Source organism: Panthera leo, chromosome A2 (assembly GCF_018350215.1).
Source record: "Panthera leo isolate Ple1 chromosome A2, P.leo_Ple1_pat1.1, whole genome shotgun sequence".
Classification (NCBI taxonomy): Eukaryota; Metazoa; Chordata; class Mammalia; order Carnivora; family Felidae; genus Panthera; species Panthera leo.
Window position 1 is genome coordinate 84,139,593 of NC_056680.1, and position 17,299 is coordinate 84,156,891.

At 36.7% G+C, this 17,299-nt stretch overlaps 1 protein-coding gene across 1 annotated transcript in view; it reads right to left on the bottom strand.

The window, feature by feature from the left end:
* The window catches only part of SEMA3C (semaphorin 3C), a 172,004-nt gene that overhangs the window by 85,222 nt on the left and 69,483 nt on the right, over window positions 1-17,299 (bottom strand). Inside the window, exons 3-4 of the mRNA XM_042916517.1 lie at window positions 3,625-3,785; window positions 2,434-2,496 (exon numbers count right to left, since the gene is read on the bottom strand). Coding sequence (XP_042772451.1) covers window positions 2,434-2,496; window positions 3,625-3,785 — 224 coding nt within the window. The remainder of the gene's footprint in view (window positions 1-2,433; window positions 2,497-3,624; window positions 3,786-17,299) is intronic.

The window sequence follows — 17,299 nt, forward strand, 5'->3', positions numbered from 1 at the left end:
TGTATTTGATAGAGTTAGGCTGATTATTTCTCAGGACCCAACAATGTTTGCTGTACTGGAAGAGAATTCTTCACCAGTTACTTCTGTTATGTATACTACTTTGCAGTATAGCAGAATTTAAAGATATCCATGAACGATATTACAACATGAGTAAACTATGGGAAAATGTAAGCATGTATTGAAGATTTCATCTAATGACTCTTAATTATAAGAAAGCAAATGACAGAGCATTTTTATTTTGCCAAAGGGAGAAAGACATCAAATGATTTGGCTGAGATTCTTCACAAAAGCAACAGCAATCTTTGGAAAGAGAATGTGCAATGGTATCTAAATCCAACATATCCTGTCTTTGACAGTTCGTATGAATGGGAAATGAAAATCTTTTTGAACAAAGAGGACAATTAAATTCAGTAATTACAGCCACAGGATATTACTGTGGCAAAAGGCAAGACATGATAGGATCCATAAGAATGGCTAAAAACTTTATTTTAGGGAGATTAAAATGTTAGAGAATAAAAAAAAATATTTAAATTCATGCATAATTATAGAAATAATAGCTTCATGAGACAAAAAAAAAAAAAAAAAAAAGATTTCTCCACAACATTATACTTCACTCTACTACTGGTTCCCTAGAAGACAAGTATACACATTTCTCTGGATTTTTTCCTGTAGAGTATGGCCCAGCAGATCTCGTGGGTAGCAAATATGCCTGTGCAACTCCTTCAGCCCATTTTTAAATTTCCCTTAAAAGATCAGTTATAAAACTGAAAAAGCGAGACCCAGAGCTAAGTCACTCCCAGTGAGCTCTCTCAACAACACCCTCCAGTGAGACCCAGAGATACTACATGTCAGAGTCTTCCATGACTCTGTCTCGCACCAGGCGTTTTCTGAACCTCATACCTGGACTGTTGAGAGTCAGCAAAGATAAAATTTTAATTCCCATGATTCCTTTTTCCACAAGAATTAGTTTTTTCCTTGAGCCACCATGATGAATCTCTGAAACCCTCACTCTCAAGGCTCAGTGCATAGACTGAGCCGCTGAAATCAGCATTTCTTATCTCTACACTTACAATAAGTGCTTAGTCAACATTTTTCACACTAGCTCAAGGTCGTATTTCTTTCTTTTTAAATTTTTTTTAATGTTTATTCTTTGAGAGAGAGAGAGAGAGAGAGAGAGAGACAGCATGAGCAGGGGAGGGGCAGAGAGAGAGGGAGACACAGAATCTGAAGCAGGCTTCAGGCTCCGTCTGAGCTGTCAGCACAGAGCCCAACATGGGGCTTGAACTCACAGACCGTGAGTGAGATCATGACCTGAGCCAAAGTCAGTCACTCAACCAACTGAGCCACCCAGGCACCCCTCAAGGTCATATTTCTTTAGACCTCAGATTTCATTGTGTGTATGTGTGTGTACAAGTACTAGTTTTTCTATCCAACTGCCATATTTAAACTGCATACCTGCATAAGCACATATTTCTATGCTCATTTGATTAACGTTGACTTCTCCAATATGATAATAAAGTTGAGAAGAGTCAGATTGTGCCTATTGTGGCACAAATTATGTCTGTAGCAATTAATACTATGCCAGACACATAATAGGGGCTCAATCAATATTGGCTGAATGAATGAGTGAAAGAGTGAATAAATGCATAAAAAACTTCTCTACCAAATTACTTGTAAAAGAGTGGGTAATTCTGATATATGGTTCCTTTATGATATTTTCTGTGATTTGAGACAAGAAGATAAGATGACATACATGTTTCTTTATAAAATTAAATAACATATACATTATAGATCTGCTCCATGTATTTATAATATTCAAGAATCAGTTAATATGTCAGTTTCAGCAGATTGTTTGTAGAAATCCATACAGATTTATTTCTTAACTCTTTACATGGAATTCCACTTAAAGGTATACAGTTTGTACAAATGTTGCATACTGAACATTTAATTGATGTTCATATCTGCCTTGGTTTTTGTTTCTGTGGTTATTTTTAACTAACAAAGATACCACTAATCATTGGTGATTTACGCCTCTGGAATGTGCCGGCTCACCAGTACCCTTTTGCCGAGATCTTTCTTTGGAAAAGCCCACATGGTATCTGGGAGCTTCTCCAGACACTTGCATTATCATTATTTCAGCGGCCTGCTGAGAATTCTGCAGGTTGGATCCACTGGAACAGAGGTTATTGCTGAAATCCATCATGAAAAGTGTCAGAATGCAATAATGGAAGCAATGCAAAAAATTTTTACCCGGTCAGGAATTCCTAAGTTACAGTGTTTAAGAGTTCCAACTTCTTTACATTTACATTTTTTGCCATGCGTCCAGCAGAAGATTTAAAACACCAACACCCTTTGTCTTACTCTTGGCTGCACTCAACGTACATGGATTCAAAGACCAAATATTTAAGTTTTGGGTTTTTTTTAGGCACTCACTGTGGGATCTTTGCCAGCCATTTTGCACTCTTCGACTTTGATTGTAGATGCTGGCCAGAAAACCTGCTCAGAAAGGAAAATAAAGGTTGCATAATCTCACTTGTATATATGACAGTCATCATTTACTTTATCCTAACACATTTCTTTTAGGCATTTCTATATTTATATTTCAAGATCTTTCTTCCAGTTTATGAACTCAAATTCCTAAAGATTTTATGACTCCCACCAATTTTCCTTTAACAAATGCCTTTCAATAGTATATGCCCATTTCCTAATGATATATATTAAAATAAGGTCACTAATGTATACAATAAAAGGTGTATTTCCTTCCTTCTATAGTACACTTTTCTCAACTGCTTATATCACAATGAATTTACACTTATATTGCTATTTTGGTTTAATATTGTTATTGGTAAACCACACAGCCACAGCAGATTTACTTAAAACAGGTCTCCAGGTACTTCAATAGCTAAAATAACTTGGACTGCATCCAAGAGATTCCCTCTCTAAAATACTCTGCTAGTGTTCTCAGTAATTGTACCTTTGGGTCAAGTCTCTGATGGTGATGATTATTGTTTTGGTTTGTTTTGAATTTCCAGTTCATTGACCCTTGTTAAAATAATAAATTCAGAAATCTTGTTGTGACAAATTTTTAAATAATTATTTTTTATTTTTTTTACTCCAATAAAGATAAATTTATTTCCTTATTGTGAAATAGAATGATAAATATAGGTCACACTTGTTCAAAGAACAGTGTCCTTAATAACTATATTCCTTTTAATTCCTTTAAGCCTTGTTGGATTACATACAGATGACAAGGTAGATCTTCCTTTAGTCTGATCATTTTGTCAGGCTATACTGCATGTTTCTATCTCTCTCTCTCTCTCTCTCTCTCCACACACACACACACACACACACACACACACACACACACACATACACACAAATACACACAGGAAGTATTTCTTCATTTAGCTTCAGTTTTTAGAGTGTTAAAATCTATGAAGCTAGACAGACAGAACTGACTTGATTATATTTTCAGTCCATGAAATAAGCACTAACATCCAATTATTTATTGACATGTGGCCAGTATTTTCTATAGTTCTAATGAAATACACAATTTTTTCATTGTATGTGAAATTTTTAAATAAAACAAAGTCAACATGGCCCTAATGAAAATAATTAACTTACACTCAAAGGTTCTTGACTTATATTGTTAATATTCAAGGAAAGAATGTGATCTTTGCTGCCCACATATATCCGGTCCTGATCTTCATCCATTAATAATATCCTGTAGTCTAAATGATGGTGGGACAGGCTGAAGTGTTCAGAGGTCTTGGTTTCTCGAAGCTCTGAAATAGTGAACAGCACGGTGAAAATAGAGTATCCTGGTTCTACGATTCTATTATTTTAATGAAAATTATTTTATATAAATATTTACTAAGAAAGTTAAGATATATTTTCCTCCCTACAATAATATATTAATTTTAAAATAGAATTGTGTTAGTGGATATTTTTATTTTTTGCCTCTTTGCTGAAGTAAAACATAAATAAAGCAATAAATGCAATGCTAAATTTTATGGTAGTACTATTTTATTGCAAAATTATTCACATTTTGCAAGAATCCCAACTCAGTTTTATTACTGGCTATCATCAGCTCAAAAGTAAAAGAGATCAAACAAATAAATATAGTAAGTGAGCAGACTGAGCAAAAAACCAAAAAACAAAAACAAAAGCATTGACAATGTGATGTCTTCTTAGCTTCTCTTGATGTTTTATGGTTATACTCAATACATTTATCATTTTAGGATTGGTATTTCCTGCTTACTCAACATAATTCTAACTGGTTTGATATTTTTTTCTATAAATTATGTGAAAACAAGCCATACCTCATTCAGAAGGCAGTGCTGTTTAAATGAGAGTATGCTTATGTCTATATCAAAAAGAAAATTACAAATATTCAGATGATCTGAATTTTTAGATTTTTTACCTCAGTGATCACTGACTCATTCATGCTCATTTAACTTCTTTTACATTATGGGTAAAATATGTGCCTGTATAGCTGAACTTTGAAGACTATGGATGTACCATGAAAACTTAAAAATCAATAGTCATTATAGCAGAATCAATTTTCTTCCAGTCAAAATGCTCCTTTGTACAATTTAAGACTTTCCCATTCATTTTTTCAGTTTTAAATTGTTGATAAATTTGAACCATCCAAACGATTCAGGATTGATTTGTTCTTGGGATTATGATCATAAGAGAGTGACAACTCTAGAAAGCAGTTTGCTTGCACATTTTACTCTTTCAATGATGTACTATTTCTAAATTTTAGACATTGAATCACAAATACACTTCTAGAAATTCCCAATAGCACCTTCTAATAAGAGTTCCCAAGGAAATCAATTGAATTATTACATGTAAATGTTTGAATTTAATGAAGAGAAAGTAGTCAATAAATTCTAATATTATTACTGTTAGTATTAGTATAGTATTATCAAATTTGAATCGCTATCAAAACGATGTATGGAATTAGAACAAATAGGTACACGTTTTTCTATTTTTCTCTTTTTCTTTTAATTTAAGGAACCACACCCCTAAAATTACTAACACACGATCACAAAACATAGTCTCTGATGCGTCCATACATTGAGAGTAAAGTGTAGATTTTTTTTTCTATGGGGAAAAAAACCATTAAGCAGTTATAAAAATACTTCAGAAGAGTATTGAGAAGTAAATCATGAGAGAAGATAAGAACAAAAGACATTGAAAGATGATTTAAACAAGAGACTAGATGACAGATCTGGAAACAGGAGATTTGAGATGCTGAGCGTTGTGTGGCGTGCTAACCTAGTTACAATTCTGAGTTACTGAGCCTCAGTAGGTCTCAAAGACAGACAGGTGACGCTGTTGGCAGCAGTGGTGCCGCTGGCCCAGAAACTGGAACAACTTCTTTCATGAGGAGAGCAAGGAAGAGTAGAGGGATGTCATTCAGGAAAAAAGTCAGCCCCTCAGAGTGGCCAAAATGAACAAATCAGGAGACCATAGATGCTGGAGAGGATGTGGAGAAATGGGAACCCTCTTGCACTGTTGGTGGGAATGCAAACTGGTGCAGCCGCTCTGGAAAGCAGTGTGGAGGTTCCTCAGAAAATTAAAAATAGACCTACCCTATGACCCAGCAATAGCACTGCTAGGAATTTACCCAAGGGATACAGGAGTACTGATGCATAGGGGCACTTGTACCCCAGTGTTTATAGCAGCACTCTCCACAATAGCCAAATTATGGAAAGAGCCTAAATGTCCATCAACTGATGAATGAATAAAAAAATTGTGGTTTATATACACAATGGAGTACTACGTGGCAATGAGAAAGAATGAAATATGGCCCTTTGTAGCAACGTGGATGGAACTGGAGAGTGTGATGCTAAGTGAAATAAGCCATACAGAGAAAGACAGATACCATATGGTTTCACTCTTAGGTGGATCCTGAGAAACTTAACAGAAACCCATGGGGGAGGGGAAGGAAAAAAAAAAAAGAGGTTAGAGTGGGAGAGAGCCAAAGCATAAGAGGGTCTTAAAAACTGAGAACAAACTGAGGGTTGATGGGGGGTGGGAGGGGGGGAGGGGGGTGATGGGTATTGAGGAGGGCACCTTTTGGGATGAGCACTGGGTGTTGTATGGAAACCAATTTGACAATAAACTTCATATATTGAAAAAATAAATAAATAAATAAATTATCTGTATTTTCTCAAAACAAAACAAAACAAAAAGTCAGCCCCTGCTAGGTCAGAGATTCTTAGTGACATAGGGGGGAAAAATGAAAGAGCTCAGAATATGAGAGAGAATAAGGAATCCCAACAAACGTCTCTCAAAAGTTGCAAAAACAAAGACGGCCTTGATTTTGCCTAAAATTCAGGAGACATAAAGCTTGCTTTTCAGCATATGGAGGAGATTCATGGCTGTACATTTTTTATATAAAAATATCAGGAGAAGGTTATAGCTTGGGGTGAAGAATAGATGCTCAACATGTAGCAGTAAATAACACTCCGGTGAAATACATAGACTAAAGAAGTAAAATGTGACTGAGTTCATGGCCTCTGGGGCCCAACTGCTAGAGTCTGAATCCTAGCTCTGCCATTTCTATATATACTTGGCAGGTGCCTTTATCGCTCTGTACTCTAGTGTCTTCACGGGTAAGGTCAGAATAATAATAGTACCTACCTCATAGGGTGTTGTGAGGTTCAAGCATATATGATGCTGATATACATCAAGTGCTTAACAGAGTGTCTGTCCTATAGGGACATGGGTTACATTATTATGACTTGGGAAAAGACATCAAGTGTCAGCCAGAAAAGTAAGAAGAATAATTCCTTAGACATGCAGAAAATATAGAGGACCAGATTGCCTGATTTTTATTTATTCATATATTTAATACTTCATTTTTTTCACATGGAGAATGTACTCAGATTATGTGAACAGGAGTATAAAATAATAAGTCATTTTTAAGGAAATTGGTTTGCTTGAGGGCAGGATGATTTTGAAGTATGTGAGTCTGGAAACCTAACAGATGCTAATTAGTCCAGATATGATGCTGCTGAAGACCTGATATGCTAAGAATGGAAAGGAAGAGTTGATGTACAGAACACTTTAAAAAAAAAGGATTTGGAATAATTTTATATGAAGCTGGTCTTGGGGTAAAGGGAAGCTGTATACTGAGAACAGGAGAAATGAACGTGCCTTTACTACTTTTGGGAGATGTGAAAGGGAAATTTCTTTGGTACAGAGATTACTTGAGTGTTGATAGCTTAAATTCAAATCAAAGCAGATATGTCTCATGAACATGTAAAATTAGAATATTAACTTGCCATTAGAAATATCTAATCTGGGGGCGCCTGGGTGGCTTGGTCGGTTAAGCGTCCGACTTCAGCTCAGGTCATGATCTCATGGTCCGTGAGTTCGAGCCCCGCATCGGGCTCTGTGCTGACAGCTCAGAGCCTGGAGCCTGTTTCCAATTCTGTGTCTCCCTCTCTCTCTGCCCCTCCCCTGTTCATGCTCTGTCTCTCTCTGTCTCAAAAATAAATAAACGTTAAAAAAAAAAAAAATTAAAAAAAAAAAAAAAAAAAAAAAGAAATATCTAATCTGAAGGTAGAGTTTTTCAATTCTTCTCATGGATGATGTGAGTCTCTGAGAGTAGACAGCTCTGAGGAAGCCCTGAGAAGACACTCTGAGGGGAATAAGTCTAAAGTGAAAAGTAAAACACCGAGATGCATTGACTGTTTCAACCAAAAAGAGAAGCTCTGTAATTGAAACTGAAGGTGCATCATGATGTATCGGCAGCAGCGTGATACTGCAGTGGGGGTATACAACTGGGGTCAGACAGTTCTGAATTGAAATCCTAGCTTCTTCACTTATTAAGTATGTTATTTTAAGAAAACTACCTCACTTTGCCCAGTTTTGATTTCCTCATCTATAAATTAGTTATATTAATACATAGTTCACAAGATGTTTCACCAGCACACAGCAGAGGATCAGTGCGTGTTCTTTTAACAGGAGACACTGTTGACCTTCTGTCTAAGAGATAATTTTCCCCTTCTTCCCTGTAGGCAGAGTTGGTCTATGCCGACCACAGTTGTCCCACCACCCCCCAGCCAGTGAGTGGTCTATATGTGACATGTGACTAGTTCTGGTCAAGGAGATTTAAAGGGAAGCCTTCTGCAGGGGTGCTGGAAGAGGTTCCTTCAGTTTTAAAGACTGGCATAAAATAAGAGGTGATTTCTTTTCTGCCTCTGGACATTGGTATGTAAGGATATGATATCCGCAGCAGTTACAGCTTACCAAGAAGATTGCTAGCTGAGAATGGCAAGCAAAAATTTTTTCAAAAGGAAAAAAAAAAAAAAAACCTGGATGAAGAAACAATTTGATCTCTGAACCAACCCTGGAGCTACTCTATCACTGGACTACTTCTGTTATATAAGTTAAAAAAAAAATCCATACATTTTCATTTCCTGTTGTTGACATTCTTACTGGCTCACATATCTTCCAGGTATTCATAGCCCTTACCTACCACCTTCTCACCCTTTCTATCATAGTTTGTTTAGTGCCACTACTTTCTCAAAATATTCCTTTTTATTTTTCTTTTTCCCTTCTCTTCTTAATCTATACTGAAATAAAACTAAGAGTGTGATCTTAGCTGGGAAAACAGCCTCAACTGAATTTTATTTGCAAGAGACAAACAATGGCAGTTTTCCTCTTCATCTGTTTCATCAGAAAATAATCAATTTCTTTCATTAATTCAAATACCAGAGGGAGCAATAATTGCATTAACTTAAGACCTTTCTGGTCCAAGGATTTTATCTATTTTTCTGAGCCATAAAGCTATCTTCCAATTTAATTACCTGCCGCCCATTGACAGTTGACAGCTGTTAACCAAGGAAGATTTACTTAAGAAGTGCCCTGTTGGAAACCTAGAAGCCAAGCCTATTTTGTTTAAATGCTATTTCAATTGCTGTTACTTAGCCATAATTGAACTCTGGAGCTTGGGAAACAAAACAAAACAAAACAAAACAAAACTCTTTTTTAGAAGAAAGAGATGAGTGCAATGCATTGAGGACTTTTATCTATAACAAGAATGACTGAAGAATCCATAATTTTGGTTTAATGCAGACCCAACATAAAGGAATGATTGAATGATTTGGTCACAGATAGAGAACATGACTGATTTCATGATTTGGCTGGTGAGAGAAGTGAAACACAATTACTGGCCTTTCATCTAAACAAGTCAAAGAGTAGCACTGTCCTATATTTCTTTAAATCTTAACAATGATGTCAACCTTTTTATAGCACTGGAGGTAGAACCAGTTGTGTTGTTTTTCAGAACATGCTCAACTGATTGAGAAGGAACGTTGGCTGAGAATATGTAGTATTAAAAAACACAGTGGCCCCACGAAGGGCAGTGCAGGTCTCTAAGTCCCTGGGAAAATCTCCTGGGAAATAGTATTAAAAAAAGAAAAAAAAAATGTATTGCATGCTTCTATCCTGAAATCTGTATTACTGTAGAGTTCTATGATGGAAAATTACTGTAATGCCTTCCATGCCAACGCTCCCGGAGGGAAAATTTGCAGCACAATATGCTTACCTGAAATTCATGTATTGACATGGATTTTTCTTCATATAGTTGAAACTACTGTTAGCCTTGAGAATTTAACCAAGGCTAGGAGAACAATACATTCCCCCAGAATATAAACCCTAGCAATGAAAGCTTCTGAGTTCACTTGAATATAGTCAATATATTGCTGTAGCAATTACAACATAATTTAATATACCGTAATATATTCTGTCTATAAATAACGCTCTATTTCTAACCACGTAAGAGCTAACTTTTGTTCTCTGCTGAGCTAGTCAGAGATCTTAACATTTCTGTGGTGACCAAGTCAATAAAAACTCATTCAAGTGCTCAGAAATATGATCTTGGTGGAGGAGGGTGGAGAGTCTTTCTCTTTCATGAACAATACATATTTGTTAAGCTATTAAGTAGGGGAACTCATTCACTCAGAATACTACATTATCTTTGGCCTTTTATACATTACAGGTAGACAGAAGTTTACTTGATTGAAAATCAATTCCCAGGGGTCCCTCTATTAGAAACGTAAGCAGTGGTTACTTGTTAATTAGATTTAAAGTTCAGGATGTGTTATTAATTTATGTATCAATATATGTGTCAAGCCCTTATCACAGCTGACTAGATACTGCTCAAATAAGAGGACACAAATATGAAGATACCATGCCCTTACAACAATTGCAAATCTTATCTTACATTCTGTTATTCTGTTTGGCTAGCCCACCATGACCTTCTCAACATAAACCTTAGCTCTCCCCCAGGCAAAAGGCACATCTACAGATTTCAGAGTAAAGCCTTAGGATATCTTTTACTTCAGAGGTATTGCTACTGACAGGATAATTTCCTCTCCAGAATGTCTTATCTCAGAAGAATTTTAAGTAGAGTGGGCTTAAATGACCCATCCTCTCCCCGAGGCTCACTATTCTGAAACTGGGTTAGAAACTGAACTTCACCTGTCCCTTTAGGACAAACAGGCAGATAAAAGAGCAGTGAAACTTCACCAGACTGAAAAGACAGCTCCTAATTCCTGTAGCAAAGAGAGGCTAGAAGGCATGTTGTTAAAACCACATTTGCTCAAAAATAATAGCCCCAAATAGCCACCACATGTGGGTTTACCATTAGGAATAATGGTTCTATGTGCTTTATAAATGTATTTCATTTAATTTGCATTCAAAGCCTTTGTGTTAGGCCTTAATATTATTCCTGTTCCACACATAAAGAAACCAAATTTCAGAGAATTTGAGCAATCTAACCAAGGTCACATAGTAGTGAGTAAAAGAGGCTAGAGCCAGTATTCAAAGCAAGGGGAGTCCCTTAATCCATGAATTCAATTGAATATCCTCGTTTTTCAAATCAGACAGACTTCAACTCTATTTGTTGGGCTTCTATTATGTGGTATACTTCTTATATTACATTCATACACCACGAATCTGTGCAATATCAAATGTAGTATAAGAAATGCTTCTGCCTCTCAAATTTTCTTTGCTAATCTGAGAAGCATGGCAGAGGGGGAGGGGATGGGGTGACCACACTCCAAACAACTTGAGAATGATCAAAACTTCTCAGGGATGGTGTTCTTACGAAACCAGCATAGCAAGTCTGAGAAAGGCTACATGAAAATGAGATCAGAGTCGAACATCACTTCACATAAAGGTAAAAAGTTCTAGCAAAATGCCAAATGGATGAAAGTAGGAATATGGGAAACAGTTCTATTCAGTGAGCCTGACCAGGGAAGGACAACAGTAAAGACAGAATATCTCCCAGGAGTTGTTGTCAGAGGGAAAATCAGCCAATATACAGGAGCCTTTAAGAAGGAAAGTTATTCTAGTTTGCTCCAGACAGTCCAGTTTTTTTCCAGCAAAATCATCTATAGTACCTCTTCTGCACTCTCAAAGGAGTCATAGTTTGGATGTTAAATTATATGGTCAGTCCACTTTTAAGCTGCCTCTTCTTGTCTGGCATGGTTTTCCATTACTTTCAGAACAACATCTGATGTTTTTTGTGTCCTTACCATGATCTGGTTTGAGATTAGCTCACTAGAAAACCTCAACCATCACTATTTGCCTATTTTCATTGTGTTCTCACCCTTCTGGCCTTCTTTTCATATTTTTAAACATGCCTTCCTCCTTTCTGCCTCCGGGCCTTTGTGCATGTTCTTCCTCCTGCTGAAAGGATTCCTCCTGTCTTTTTTTTTTTAACCTCCACTCATAACTCAAGCAGCAGTTTCAATGTAACTGAAATTGGATGCTTCATAAAGGCTGCCTTGATCCCCTAGATGAGGTCAGCTCTCCAGTCTGTTGATATTTGCTCAATTTCCCTCAGTGGTTTTCTCTTAAAGACTGCCTGGAAGATCACTTGAAACGTTCTGAAATACCATGGATTGGAGGGTGTGGGACTAGACTGTACAGCTAAAACTGCCTCTGAATCCAAGACAAAGTTCTTTGTCCATTCACATTCTACCCTTTTTCTGCTATTTTGAGTCTGATGATCTTTTAATCTTGGTGAATTAAAAATTTTGAGCATGAGCCAATAAAATGAGAAAAAGTGCTATCAAATTTCAAATATTTGGGATTACATGATTATAATCTATTCCTATTAAAAGGTAAGGCTTATGGAGGCAAGAGGGGAGGCTGGGTTTTGGAATTAGCCAACCAGAGCTGAAGTAACAGCTTTACCATTTGCTGATAAGGGGCTTGATTTTTCCTCCTCCCCCCAATCTCTCCCTTCTACCCACCCTGACCTTAGGTCTTAAATCTACAAAATAAAAGAAGAATGAGATTATTTATTAAGGAGAATAATCTCTAATGTTCCCTGCAGCAATAAAAATGTCCATGAAAATAATTCCTTTTCCACTGTTTACAAGTATTATCTACTGTTGTACAATATCTGTAAAGCTAATGTAATCTTTCATATTACTATAAATCTGACAGGAAGAAAGGATATGTTTAAAATCCTATCTTAGAAATATGACCACAGAAATAAAACTGTGTCTCTTCCGGAAAAAATGAAACTAAACCAAAACCTAACTAAGGCTTTTCTTTCCCCTACCTAAAGCATACTCTGTTTGTGTTATACAGCTCAATCAACTGGAGAATTATACATTCTGTCTTGCCTTCCTCCAAGCTCACTTGGGAGACATGAAAGCACTTTTCAAGGATGTTAGATGTCAATCTCTGGCTCCTTGTATGGAAAGGGGCAGCTAGATTCTACCTCAGAGTATGAAGAATATACAATTGGGAAATAGCTAAAAAGTCTTGAGATTGTCTGAACTGGGAGCAACTTGTGGAAAACAGAACCAAATCTGAGGCCATTGTGGAGCTGGTGCAAGGATGTGCTGAGTCATCACGATCATAGGTGTTCCTACTGCCAGGAGGGCCTCGGCTTCAGAGTGTCCACTTCAGATGTAAACAAGGGAGATAAACTTGTGGAGGAGAAGACACTTGATCTGACACCTCCTTTCTAGAACTCTTGACACTTGTGGAAAAACTGCCTTGGGGCAAGGTGTTCAAAAGCAGAAGATGCAAGGTAGTTAGCAAAACAAAAGCAGAAACACAAGAGAAAGCCACAAAAAAAAAAAAAAAAAAAAAAAAAAGGAAAGGGATATAATAACAGTTGGAGAATGGTGTAAATGAGTGCCTCTCTACCAAATCTGATATTATACTTTCATTACAATTGTTTAAGTAGAGCTTTGGAGATATAGAAAGCATTTTTTCATGCTGTTACGTTTCGAAAGCAGGCTATATTCAATATGAAAACAAGACTAGGAAGAACAATTTAAAATATTAGCTCTAAAGGTCTTTGGATGGTAAGACGTAAAAGTTTAAAGACAAGAAGACAATACCTCAAACCAACGTGTGTGTAAAGGGCAGGGGTGAAGAGATGACATGGTATATTATACCAGCAAAATCTCAGAGCACACAGAATATAATAAACCCCACTACTCCACGACAATCCCCCAAGGGACTATACCAGGTCCATCATATGGAAAGATCCTTATGGTAGTACTGAACACTTGTCTATCCCGAAATTTGAACTGTTTATTGGTTTTCCACACTTCCAACAAAACTTCCTTTGGATACATTGTGGCCTTCCAGTGGGAACTTCTAGTCAGTACCCTTGGTTGTAGCAAGAGTAGTAAAGATTCCATATGCTGAGTGAGGTCTCTTGTCACATCTCACCCCCCACAAAGTTTTCTAAACCTTTGTGCCACAATTCTCTATGACACAAAGCTTACCTTTTATATAATATAGTATATTAGCTCTACACAAAATTAAAATATTTTTGAGGTATATATTTTTTCAATCATTCAGTAGACAGTAGATAAGCCAGGGCTAGGTAAAAAGATAAACATTCTTGGTCTCTCTCCTCAAAGTGGATAGTGCAGAATGGGAGGGATACAAACAGCTATGAGTACAAGAAGATGACTCAGGAAATCAAGGGAGCACTAAAGAAGGAAGGTCAAGGCGTCCTGGAAATAACAAGGAAATCTTAAACAGAAGGAAATGCTTGACCTTATTTCTTCATTCAACAAATATTAGTTGAGCCACTTTATCTATTAAACTAATAATCACAGTGATAAATGCTAACATTTACCAAACACCAACAAAGTATGGTAGAAGACAGGATAAGCGTATAAGGCAAGGGTGGCTGCCACACATCAGGAGTCAGAAAAAGCCGCTGTAGGGAAGTGTCATATAAGCCATGGCCTAAGGAATAAATATAAGTTAATAAATAAACATTTTCCAGGGAATGGAAAGAGTTTGAATAGAAGTCCTGAGATGGGAGATCCAAGGATAATAGGAAGTTTTTGGAGGTGATAAAGAAGAGGATTTGGGTGAACTTTGTTAAGCAGAAGCAAGGAGTCAACCAACATGCCAAAAAGCAAACTTCTTGAATGTCACACGAGCAACATGCAGTGATGCAAACTCCTTGTGTATCAAACCAAAGTGGCTGATTTTTCCTAAGGTGTGTAAGGTGCCAGTGGAAAAAAAGTCTGAGAAAGTGCAAGACATGATCACTTAGAAGTCTGTGGTAGGAAGATATTTCTGCTACTAAGGGGTTCTCAGAGCAAGATTATCTTCTGATATGATAGTGAGTGAATAAAGTAGAATAAAATATTTGTATAACTAAACTATAAGGTATCTGCATAGAAATAAATATGCATAGACAAAAGTCTTGGAAAATACTCAGCTGGGTTAACAGTCTTCTTCATGATGTGCTCAGTTAAAAATAAGAGTCTGATAATACTGGTGGCTCAATTTAAGCTTCTGTCAGTTTGAAGAATTATAATTACTCTTTAATCGAGAATCAGGCAGTGCAAACTTTCTCCACAGACCTTTATGATTTAAAAATATTCTCATCCAGGAGTCTGGTTGTACCACACCTAACTAAATGTTGAACTACCCAAAGAAAGGAATACCAGTTATCACTAGCTGGGAAACAGCTCTGTATTGCCAAATTTTTTTGATCCCTAGATTCTTTCAGGATGATGGAAGACCACCCACAACTTTTAGTAAGACAGACTATTTGGACTTTAATAACCCAGCTCTCCCACCAACCAAAATTCTTGAACTCTGCTTTCACTTGATGCATTCTTAAACCCATTTTCATTTGCACACAGAAAAATATCATAAACTGTATACAATAAAATCTCAAATCTAAAGAACCAGGCTTCGTGAACAAAGAAATACAGAGATGTTTTCCTAAAAAGACAGCTATTTTATCTAAACATTCTTTAATTCAGTGTGACTCACTGTTTAGCCAAATTACTGCATTTGGCTTCAAAACAAAGAAACAAGTTGGAAAAATGTAGAGGACAGTAGAGACATGTTCATTTCACTTTAAACACATTTGCCAGTCATTCAGTGCAGAAAACTTCTTTTCTCCTTTCTTCTTTATCTCTCTCCCCTGACACTGTCTAAAATACAAGGTCAGTGACTCTCAGTGCTCAGCTGCTGGAGAAGAGATTTGAAGGGAGTCCTCGGGAGTGTGCCTCTACAAAGTAATAGAGCTCCCCTTTGATTCTTTTCAAGAGAAAACACAAAGGATCTGACCACATTTCCTGCAGCTTTGAAAAGCCTAAGACTCATCATGTATACAATGGCTTGCATATACATTGTCTATACAATTTCTCTTTTCTTCATCCTAGATTGGGAAACCGTTTTGATTCCAAATTTCACATGTTGGTATTTTGAGATGGAGTGGATGCAGCATCATTCAGTCTTTCAAAAGAGAAGATTATTGTTGCACTTTTCTGCTTTTGCTCTGGAAACAAAATATTTATCATTCCTGGAGGCACTTCAAGGAGAATAGCAGAATATGGACTCAAAGCATATTTATTTTACAAAATGCTACTGCATCCATGAGCCAAGACTGTCTCTTTAATTTTCAGAGTACAAGTAAAATCTTTTTGTGGAAATAAGGCACACTTAAAAGAGGAACTGACAGGCTATGGGAAACCAAAAGTTTGACCTGAGTATTAACAGCTCACAGTCGTCTTTTTAACGGGGAGGGAAGTTTCATTCCACTGATTTATAGCCAGTTTTTCTCCTGAATCTCAAAAAGCAAAACATAGTTTACTAGGCAAAACGACAGGTGTAGAGAGTTGGGATGGTGTTATTTGAGGGATTTCACATTACACAGTTCAAGTGACTTAGCAAGATTAAGTAAAACAAGCCACTTTATGCCCTAAAACCAGAAAGTGGATAAACAGGTTTCTAGTTAGGCATTTGCCTTTGGTTTCTCTTCATCAAAGAAAAATACAAGTTGTACCTCCATAATTTTAAAGCTTTGCAAGTTTTATTACTCATAAATAATGAATGTAAGAATAACTAAGATTGTCTTTTAATGTCCTAGTGGACAATTAATTCAAGTTAGTACAATTCACGTCCAAAAATCATATTAACCTAAGACATACAGATAATTAAATGAAACTCTTTTTATGTTCTGTTTTTGTGCCTTTTTAACCAAATGCATTTCTGGAATAAAGTCTGATGTCTGAAGACAGATATATGCTCAAGTCTTGGCACTGCATCTGACTAGCTATGTGGCTTTAGGCAAGTTATTTAAATTATTGGTGCCTAAGTGCTCCCACCTGAATGATGGAAATAATACCTATCGTGTGGAACAATTATGCTAATAGGGAAAATGTGTGAAGCACCTGAAGCATAGTAGCTATCATTCATCAGTGTTAGTCTCTATTCCAAGATGAAAGTCTCCATTTTAAACAAGTTATTTGTGCACTGTCATAGCTTTCAGGCATTACTCTGCAGTTGTTTTCTGACCTGATCCTGCTAAATAAAGTCTGTGAATTAATGTCTAATTTATATTGAAGTAAAATTTGTATACCAATAAAAAGTTATAATGCTTCCAAATTCTAGCAAAAATAATTCTCAAATTTCAGTGCAAAAGCAAATGATTCTTTTTTTTTTGAGAGAGGGTGAGAGTGCGCATGCACACACACACAAGTGAGGGAGGGGCAAGGGGGAGAGAGAGAGAGAGAGAGAGAGAGAGAGAGAGACACTCTTAATAGGCTCCACACTCAGCATGGAGCCCAACATGGACCATGACCCTGGGATCATGACCTAGCCAAAAATCAAGAGTCAGATGCTCAACTGACTAAGCCACCCAGATGCCCCAAAAAGCAAACAATTTTTTTGTTTGTTATTTGCTTATTTTGAAAGAGAGCAAGGTTGAGAGAGCAAGGGAGAGGTAGAGAGAGAAACAGAGTATTGCAAGCAGGCTCCGTGT